Raw genomic sequence first — 10,882 nt, 5'->3', positions numbered from 1 at the left:
GGTGATTATAATGCACAGTGTATTTAAAAGCTGTTATGCAGGCAGAGAGAAGACACTATTACTGAGTGAGGTTAAAGGGAATGAGCTAAGGGAATGGGCAGAATCATAGAAATTGTCTCTGTGGAATTTTTAGTCTACTTTCAAATGTCATTTTATTTAATTACTACAGTGGATGGCAATGCAGACACACATTTTTACCCTTATTGTGCAAAAGCAAATAATTTAAAAAACTTGGTTAACTTTATTTTGGGGATTTATACACCTATTTCGTCCTAAAGTAAAATGCAGTATCTTTCTATCCCATTAACATTTGAATTTTCTAAAAATAATGCATTATGACTACTCCTGCATCTACTGATCTATATGTAAGAAGAAAGAAAACGGCTGTAGACAGTAAAGATTCAGACTTTGGACGACACTGCGTTCTGCATATTTTAAAGTTTGACTTTTCTCCCTGCTACACATAAAACTATACTCCATATCAAGCTGTATAATATCAAGAAATATGTGCTCCGCAGCATTGACTTTTCCCAGCAGAGCCTCATTAACCCGCTAGTAAGGCTAGTGATGGAGCTTGTTGCTGCGGGGAAGATGTCAGCGGGGGGCTGCGAATCTGCGGCTACAGCCAGTGGAAGGGTCAGCCTCAGAAACTGTTGGATGGCACGATGAAGACAGCCACCTTAATCAGCTGTGCAATGTTCACAGCAGCAAACAGCATCCAATTAAGCAGTTGCCAAATCCAACTGAGGACCTCAAAAGAGTGTCTGTCCAGGTTTTGGCTGCATGTGTACATTTATTGAATGTTTGTCTGTGCTGATTCTGTTTTTCTCATCATTTGGTAAGCATCTAGCCACCCTTGTAATCGTTTTCACTACCCTCTATTTATCTTTTTTTTCTGCTGTTTTTGAAAGTGCCTTCATTTGGTGAAACATAGACTTGACAGGAATTTTTAGTGCATTCCTATCAGTCACTACCTATCCATAAGGACTGTCAAAAAAGGGGGTTCAGAAAAAAAAAAGCACAGTTATAAATCTAGCACTAAATCTCAAAGGACCATTAGTGTAATAAGATTGGAATATAATGGAAATTAGTTTCTAATAAAAAGGCAATTCTAGCTAATGAATAACAACCTCATCCCAAAATCTTTCACTCTTCCTCCTATGGGACGATAACAAACTAATCCTAATGGCTTTTTTGTATCATACCTCTTCAAAGATTTGGCTTTCAAAGCAGTAATTTTGAAAAGAAAAAAAAGTCAATCAATTAAAGAAATGATTGATTCAGATAGAGAGTAAGTGCTGATCAAAATGATGGTTCAGAAACTCCTGCACACTAATATCGTGTTTGTGTTGCATATATCAAGTTCCAGCAATTAGGAAAATGAATGCAATGGCAATCTATTATCTTCTGACATGGCAAATTCTGCAGGATCAAAAAAAAAAAAAAAAAAAAAAAAAAAGACAAAACAATTTGATTCTGCATAAAAATCATAGGTTTCCCCCTCTGCATGAATGCAAACTACTATCTATTCAATTGGTAGCCAGTGCTTTAAAAGAATATGGTTTCCATAATGAACAGAAGAAACAGCGTGGCACCAGCCGAGCAGATGAGTCACCGTGTGTTTATATACTAATGGCTCCATATTGTGTTTTAGTCCTCCCAGTTTTTGTGTGTGTGTGTTTGTGTGTAAACTGCAATCCTAAACCAGTTGCAACAGCAGCCATGTAAGCACCAGGCGACCTTTCAGATTGAAAAAGAAAATCAGGTAATCAAGTAACTGCGGGATTGACTAGAAAACAATTTAATTATATTCAACTAAGTCCAGTTTATGACAGTCAATATGTTTTAAGGCTCTCCAATCCTTCCTGCTAAACATCATGTGATCTTGCTCTATTCTCCAATAAATCTAATTATCATCACCCGGAGGATATCGGCCAGAACCGGCCTCGGAGGTGACACTGTAGTTACATCATTCCATGGATTACTGCTAGTTCCAGTGTCATTTAATCACCCTGTGCCATAATCTGGCTAGTTGTCATTAAGATGTACATCCCTGTGACTCCCTGCAGTTTTGGCCTGTATTAACCACAGCTGACATGGCCGAAGACGTCCCCTGACTTTCAGTAGGATCAGGACAAAGGTAATCATTGAACAGTATAAATCATTGTAAGCATAACATTGCCCTTTTCCACAGCTAACATTCACCACCTGCTATCACTATTTCACCAGCCAACACATTTTAGTAAAAAAACAAAAAAAAGACTGGAGTAATTCCTAGCATATTTTATTTGTTTTAAACTGTTAGCGCTATTGAAAAGAATCATTCCCTTGCCAGTTCTTGAAAAACATGGGCAAACTGTTCATCTTCAGCCAAGGATGAACAGCCTCATGCTTGGCAATTGTTCCCGCACTCTGATTGAGGCTAAAGCTATGGCTAAATGACAAATGAACTGTTTCCTCTATGGAAGGTAGGAGTGCTTTCAGCTGCCCCAGTGTTTTCTTTTTTAATCTGAGCTATAGGTTTTAACTAAAGGACTAGCCTATGTCCAGTCAAGTGGAAAATCACTTTCTCCTTGTCACCACCCTACTCTGGAAAAGGGATCTGTGTTCCAGGGGAGACTGGCAGAGAACAACGACACTGTAATTTGAGATAACATAGAGAAGAGCTGGAGAGGAAGCATTTGTTACTGCAGACTGGAAATGAAGGAAAACCCGAAAACAACACTTGGATGGGATTTGAGAAGTCACAAACTGAGCACCCAATAAATTGTAAAATTGTGATCTCTGTGAGGACTTGCTAGACCAAAATATTGGGAAAACTAGTGAAAATCATCTGGCCATAACTCCCGGTCTATTTTCTGTACTATTAAAATCTTGTTATCAAGTACTAAAGTGCACTTTTAGTATCCTCTGACAAATGCTTACTTGTTGCCAACTGAGACATATTGCAGTCTCCAGGGCCATCAAGGTTAATTGGAATCAGGTGTTAAAAGACAAGCAATATTCTAAAAGTGACAACAAATTATGTTAATGGTAGTTTGAAGTCCTTGTTATCAAGGTGGAATCAATCACGCCCAAGTCCCTCGAGGTCAGCAGCCTTAAATAGCAATTAACAGAGTAAATGTGAGTGTGCATGCGTATGTGTGTGCATCAGCTAAATGTCAGACAGGAGATTATCTTCTTCATTAACAAAAAAAAAAACAAACCTGAAGAGGTTCAACTTTAAATATCGCCTGCTCAAGTTCATTCTGATCCAAAAACAGAAAACAAATACAAAATACAGAGCAATGCCTGATGGTGCACGCTGCCACATTGTAAGATAATAAGATGAACATGGCTGCTGATGTCCCACTGTAGCACCACGCAGGATGCATTTCATGATAATTAACATATAATGAGCATTACTTGTTCTGGCATCATTACTGGGATATTTCTGACAGCAGCAAACCTGATGGCAGTTTTCTCTGTGGCATCTGGTTCATCTGCTGGAGGAAGATCATCGGCCAGAATCTCTTCAGGACTCCGTGGGTCATTCAGGGGGGGCTTCTGCTCTTTGCCTTTGATCCCCATCCCTGCAGTGATGGCATTCCACAAAGCACTCTGGGACTTTGAGCCTAAATAAAACAAAAGCCTGCTGGTGTCACAGTCATTTCATACAGTGAATAAACCATTAATTTGTTTCAAGGTGTTGTTTCACAAAAGATATTGAAGCATTGGCTGCAGGAGTAGGTTTCACTGAAAGGGAGTGACAGATTTCAGCGCCTCTGTAATACTGCCCTCATGTGGATGATTGTCATTAGTGCCAGTGCGCTCACTTAAGAGGAGAGGAGGCAACTTTTTTGCTCAGTTATAGGTTTTTCAGCTAATTAACCACTCCTACATCCACACATTTGCATGAAGAAATCCATTACTGCAAATATATTATAACATATTATTACATATCTTCAGTTTAAGTCTCTATTATTTACAAAACACTTTTTAACCCTTTTTTTACTTTCTGGTCAGGCCAAACTGTCTCTAAATTATCTCTGCAGAAAAGACTTCCTATAAAAATCTATTGTCATAACAATACAAAGAAATATGAAGTATGGTTGCAAATATTTCAAAACAGACTTTCAGCACTTTCTTATATTCATTTTATTGAGTTGGTCAGAACTCTTTTTAAATATCTCAAAAACTTGGATGGATGGAAATGTGATGAGTTGAATAACAATGAAGTATAACAATGGTGATACTTACGTGCAAAACTGGCCTGAGGTCTTGCTGAGCTGTCTTCTTCATTTGCCACTAGAAGGAAAAACAATTAAATAAATAATTCAACAAATGTTAAAATAGTGCATCAAGAATGATAACTTGAAACCTCTTTAGCCAAACGCTTTGATTAAGATGTTTAGTACATACAGTATCTGTAGTACATTATTTTTTACATTGTATTTGTGGTGAATAGGTGTTTGACTTAATGCTTTCATGTATTTGCTGATGCTATCTCTGTACTTTTGCTCAGCTGGAATTTTAACAGTCCCTTAAACATATTTGCACAGTATGGTAGTGAAGAACACACTCATTAGCTACATCCTTAGCTATACATGTTCCACTGCCAGTTAAGGCAGATATCTGATCAGCAAACCACGTGGCAGCAACTTTTAATCATGTAGGCAAGTTCAAGATGACCTGCTGGAGATCAAAGTGAGTATCAAAAGTGAGAAGAAAGCGAATTTAAGTGACTTTGAATGTGACATGGTTGCTGGTGATCAGATACTGCTGATCTACTGGGATCTTCCCACACCTCCATCTGCAGGGTTTATAGTGCTTGGTCTGAAAAGAGAAAACATCCAGGGTGTAGCAGTACTCTGGGTGGAAATGCCTTGCTTATGATAGAGGTCAAAGGAGAATGACAAGACTGCTCCAAGCTGGTAAGAAGGCAATAATAACTCAAATAACCACTTGTAACAACCAAGGTATGCAGAAAAGCTCTTAGAACACATAATACGCCAAATCTTGAAGCAGATGAGCTACAGAACCAGAAGATCACACAGAGTGCCACTCTTGTCAGCCAAGTACAGAAAACTGAGTTTCACATGAGCTCGGTAAAACTTGGGAAGATTGACAAAACATCCCCTGGTTTAATAACACTCTATATCAACAGTTACACACTATATAGAATAACTTTATAGAATTATATTTGTATATATTATATACAAATATAATATATACAAATATAAACATATATACAATATACAAATACAAATATAAAATATTATATTTTATATTTGGCAGCTATCAACAAATAGTTATCAGCTATTCTGAAACAAAAAAAAGACACTTTTTATCCATAACAAAAACTCTATAACAACAAATGAACTGTAACACAGAAAATCCAAATGCTATTTATGGTCTCATCACAACAATGATAAGAAAAATAAACTGGGCCAATATGGCATGTTTGTTAATACAGAGATACACATGTTAATGTGATCTCTGGTCTCCCACTCAGACACACACGTCTCCGAGTGTCCAGCATTCAGACGGTTACCTGAGGACTCGTGAGAGAAAATCTGCTCACACATATATGTAGAACCAAATACTGTAAATAATGTCCCTGCAATGTTCTGAAGACAGTTAACCTTGTCAGGTAATGATGTCCAGCAGTTGAAAATGCAAGCTCCATGAACACGCACAGCTGTGGATTCCAGCTGCGTTCGTAGTTCTGCAAACTTCAAGTCGAGGTTTTCACTTCAATCAGCTGCATTTCGATGTCCTCTGTGTCCAGCCAGTTAATGCAAGACAAATCCAGCTGCTCATGAAAGCTTTCTGGTTTGATCAGAAAAGAAAACATTGGTCCATACACCTGAAAATCCAGAAAACACATTGTGAATTCTGTCTCGAGTCTTCGGATGTATCCATGTATTTACGTGGTGCTGATGCTGCGCTGAGCGGAGAGCTCCTGAAGCTTTTGAAGTGTCGGAAATTGGAAATTTCAACATTGCTTGAAAAAACTGCCAGCTAGCAACGTCCCTCTCACCGGTAAGTTATTTTTAGCCAATTACAAGTTGAATCTGATAGTTGGGGTTGTTAGCTAAGATACCGTCATTAAGAAGCGGCACAACTAATGTGTCAACTAATGTGTCTATGCAAGCTAATTTGTGATGTGCACCGCTTATTTTTTAATGCACCTTCTCAGATTAATTCACTGCGTGTTGTGCCCGGGGCTGGACTGGGATAAAAAAATCGGCCCGGGCGTTTTGACTAGAGACCGGCCTACCAGGTATTATAGGAAAAGCCATAAAGCCTTTGAATGAAAACAATCAGCTGATACTAGAAATTAATATTAAATAAATTCTAACAACAGCTGATCAAGCTTAAACGTGCTGCTGTTGTTTAGCGCGACATCCGCTGGTTTCCTTTTTCTGGTGGACGATAAATAAACAAGAGGGAAAAGCCGATCAGCTGATCATCGATCAGTTTCATGATTGAAGTAGAAACAGGAGAGGGAGGAGAGAGAATGAGAGAAGAAGAGGCAGCTGTGCAGCGTGAAGACGCAGAATAACTCCAGCTTTCTGTCTTTTTCAACTATGTGATGTTATAAAGTTGGACTGAGGAATGTTTCCTGCACCATTTTCTGTACCATAAACATTAATAAACGCAGTTCTAAAGGCAAAAAGGCGTCCAACCCAGTATCTACAATGTGTACCTAATGGGGTGGCCAGTGAGTGTAAGTTGACAGGCAGCCAGGAGGTATGTTAAATTTATTCATGTCATCACATAAACATGGCAGCAAGCTGCTGACCAAGCCTCATAAGGGGTCATGTGATGTATTCATTAACTCAGGAGGGCATGGAAGAATTAACAGCCAGGATCTGCTTGCTCTGAGGCAACAGTGGTAACCACCTCACCAGCAAGCTGGCCCACAACTACAACTTTTTTAAGTAATTTCCAAATTATCAACACAGTATAAATGAAATGAAACAACAAAAAGTTAATTATTTTGTATTTGGCATAAATTTACAGGTTGCTTCATTTTGTTATCAGCAGGACTAACGCTGTAAGAGAAGGGCTCTGGGGTGCCAGTGTTCACCAACTAAACAGCCTCTCAAATTCAGGCAGTGTGAATGTTGCAGCTCAACCCAGCTCAGGTCCACCAACACTTCACCACAATCAATAACTCTGGCTGTTCTCCAGCACAGTTATTCTGCAACGCCACAGTTCTGTGAGTTCGTTAAGTGCATCAATGTGAATTTAACTCATTAGGTAAAGCTTTTCACTAAGAGAACTGCTCATTTGGAAAGCTGAAAAATATAGTAGCAGCCATCATGCTTTATGAACCACTGTAGGTCCATGAGTGAGTTCTCGGGCATTCTGCTTTATTTTTTGTCTTTTGTCAGAACAATTCTGCTTTTGCAGGCCCAATTTTAAATTGGTTTCTTTAAGAACCATGGATAAAACATTATAAAACAAAAACAGTTATAAATTTATAAAACATTGCTTACATCCCACTCCAGCAGATCTTCAAGCGTCTTTCAAAAGAGCTTGAGAACACTTAAAACTAGATTTCTGATCATTTAATGAGTAATTACAAATGGAGAAACTCCGTATGCTTTATTAATCACATACTAACATTTAAAACCAGATACAAGATAATCAAAGTGGAACATGATATTTATTAATATCTTAAAAACACTTCTCACCGTAGACATGTAGCAGACTCCATACTAAAACTGCAGGGGGCTGAACTTCACAACCTGGTGGCCCGAAAGGTGTTGCTACAAGGCGCTTTTAACTAATCATGACAGATAAATTAAAAAAAACAAAAAAAACCAAACATATATTATTCAAGGTGCCTTATCAGAAGGTTGTATTAATTTTTTTATATGAACGTAAATATAACAAAAGAATTACTTTGATTCTATCTTTCATCTCTATTAATGAATTTGAATCTATTTATTGCCTCCTGTTGGTTTGACTTACAGCAATAAAAACAGTGGTTTGTCCCACTAATAGAAGAGTACCCCTATAACTAGAAGATCTGTTGCCCAATTAAATGGCTAATGGAGCACATATATGCAGACTTAAGGGACTGCAGTGTCCTGGGTTTTAACAAGAAATAATTTTTTGCCTTTGAGATGTGGTCTCTAAGTCCAATTTTAAACGTTCCCAATGTAATTAGCTGTACTGCAAAAGTTCCACAGTAAAAGAAGGAAGTTAGAGGTTACGTTATTGCATTACTGTGGAGGTGGCATAGAGGGTCATCATATAACATTGACACAAGTCATTACAAAGCCATTAATAGTCTGAGTGTATTGGAGTTTACTTCTTCACAACAGTTAGTCCAGCTACAATTCAAAAACTACATTTGTACACAATGGCTAAAATTTCCTATCAGAAGAACTGCACAGATGTTTGATGGTATCTTAGTTGCTGACAAATTGCATCCCTTCCAATATTATGAAGCACCGAAAGTCATTGACCCACTATCTGACCTACATAAGGAAAAAAAACAAAAACACCAGGGACATGTTCAAGACTCGGCTACAGAACCTGTTAACGTCCACACTCCAGAATCCTGAGGAAGGATGTTGCATTATTAGAGCATTTGTCAACAATATGAGAATGAAAGTGACCTTTCACCTGCTAATAACATGAGATGAAAGAGTATCTTACAAGTTCACCAATGCAACTAGTACACCACAAACTCACAGTTGCCTTAAAATTAAGGCTAATTCACGTAATTTAAGTTTCATTAGTTCGTTACCCTGAAAAAGCAGCAGGAAAAATCCTTTATATTCTGCTACAATAATTACTATCATCTACACTGTTTTAACAACCTTCAATTAGTGTTTCAGTGACTGCATTTCTAATTTTGTCATCACCAGCTGACTACAGAGTTTCATTTGTGTTTGTTAAAGAACTCAGATCTTGAGATATTTCTTATACTCTTCTCTCTTCATCATTCAGTCTGCAGTTGAACAACTGTGTCTTGAAATAAACTTGTTGTTGTGTCTAATTGTGCTTTGGGACCTAGTGTATTATTTTGCTTACAAAAACGTCATGCTCTGTTAATCAACATGGGCAACTGAAGGATAAGCGATTTAGAAATGGCCTTGTGGGATATAACGCTGCATTTGGACTTCTGTGGGCCTCCATGAAATTCTACTTCTAGTAGATAATAAAACAGGTGAATAAAACTCATCATCAGCTTCCTGTGACAAATATAAACAGCATTGTTTGATTTTGGCCTTTGGTGTTAATCAGATTATCCGCCCTTGTAAATAAGGAACTCTAAGGATATGAACAAGGTTAGATGCAAAAGTCAGTGTTCCACGTTTCAGCACTGTAGCCACGAGTGGATCATGGGCTCATGAGACTAAAGAACACAGTGAAACAAATCCCCTCTAATCTTTTTGCTTTTTTGCTTTTTACCCTATATTAATTGTTTGTTTTACTCTATATGAAGTGTTTTTCATCTTTTCACATTTCCATCTTTTCATTTTTTTCTTTCCTGCAAAAAATAAAATATATTTTAATGCCTCATTTTGAATTTAGGGGTAGTTACAGGAATTTATTCCACCAAATGTGTTCTTGGGGATGGACAAGCCAAGACAGCCATTTATATAAAACCCCATTTGATCATGAGACTTTTAGACCATTAGTGGGTAGTTGGAGGAGAAAAATCGCAGATGTGTGCTTGGATTTTAGCTGGCAAAATGTTGCTTATTTTTCCAAGTAAGCAAAATGTGTTTTGTTTCCAGTTTATTTAATTTAAGGTAGGTGAGAAATTCAATCACAAATGATGGATTTTATTTAAATTAGTCATTTAACTAAACCCATATAAGCATCTTTCAGACATGCACTCCTATCCAGCATCTGAACATGCTAGCTTCATATCTAAATGCACACCATGATCACTTTAAGGCAAAATACACAATGATCTAGTAACATTTATGCATCAGAAACATTGTGTACAAGTAGTCATTTAGATACTGTACAAGTCTGAACAGTTAGACGAGAACAGTTAGGCACGCACAAGATTACAACTGTGCATATGTCTCTCCCACATCTTTGTGCGTTGTTCAGCTCACTAACAAACACGATTTCTTTGGATGATGCCCTAAACAGTAAAAGCAAAGCAGAAAACTGTTGCCTACTCTCATGCTTTTGGCATGAGACACCCACTTTCACTCTCCTCCTCACTCTGCTAAAGCTTGTCTCACAAACAATCACTCTATAAACAACATAAAGTGCATGCGTACAGTGCCCGATTTCTATTTTATTTTTGCATATTTGTCACACTTAAATGTTTCAGATCATCAAACAAATTTTAATATTAGAATAAGATAACCTGTAAATACACAATTCAGTGTTGAAATTTTAGAACCACAGTGAGAACCACTATCTACAAAAGGAGCAAACTTGGAACAGTGGTGAACCTTCCCAGGAGTGACCGGCCTACTAAAATTACTCCCAGAGTGCATCAACGACTCATTCAGGAGGTCACACAAGTACCCAGAACAACATCTAAAGAACTGCAGGCCTCACTTGCCTCAGTTAAGGTCAGTGTTCATGATTCAACAATAAGAGAGAGACTGGGGGAAAATGTCACTGCTGACCAAAAAGAACGCAAAGGCTTATCTCACATTTACCAAAAAATATCTGGATTATCTGGTGTAAAACACAGCATTTCATAAAAAGAACAGTCAAACATGGTGACAGTAATGTGATCGTCTGGAGCTGCTTTGCTGCTTCAAGGTCTTGCTGGAAAAAACCTGGACTTAAATCTGACTCAGATGCTTTGGTATGACCTTGAACACAAACTTCATGATCAAAAACCCTTCAATGTGGCTGAATTAACAACTCTGTAAAAGAAGAGTGGGACAAAATTCATGTG

At 37.8% G+C, this 10,882-nt stretch overlaps 1 protein-coding gene across 6 annotated transcripts in view; it reads right to left on the bottom strand.

Moving 5' to 3' along the window:
• pde1cb (phosphodiesterase 1C, calmodulin-dependent b) overlaps positions 1-10,882 on the bottom strand; it is a 107,739-nt gene that overhangs the window by 73,625 nt on the left and 23,232 nt on the right. For all 6 annotated transcript variants that reach the window (XM_040018309.1, XM_040018261.1, XM_040018245.1 and 3 more), the window contains 2 exons: positions 4,240-4,287; positions 3,449-3,614 (listed from right to left, as the gene is read on the bottom strand). In XM_040018309.1, coding sequence (XP_039874243.1) covers positions 3,449-3,570 — 122 coding nt within the window. In that variant the 5' untranslated portion in view covers positions 3,571-3,614; positions 4,240-4,287. The remainder of the gene's footprint in view (positions 1-3,448; positions 3,615-4,239; positions 4,288-10,882) is intronic.

This window comes from Simochromis diagramma, unplaced genomic scaffold (genome assembly GCF_900408965.1).
Source record: "Simochromis diagramma unplaced genomic scaffold, fSimDia1.1 OVJJ01000205.1, whole genome shotgun sequence".
NCBI classification, from domain to species: Eukaryota; Metazoa; Chordata; class Actinopteri; order Cichliformes; family Cichlidae; genus Simochromis; species Simochromis diagramma.
The sequence above is the reverse complement of the archived record's forward strand: the minus strand, read 5'-3'. Positions and strand labels throughout refer to the sequence as shown.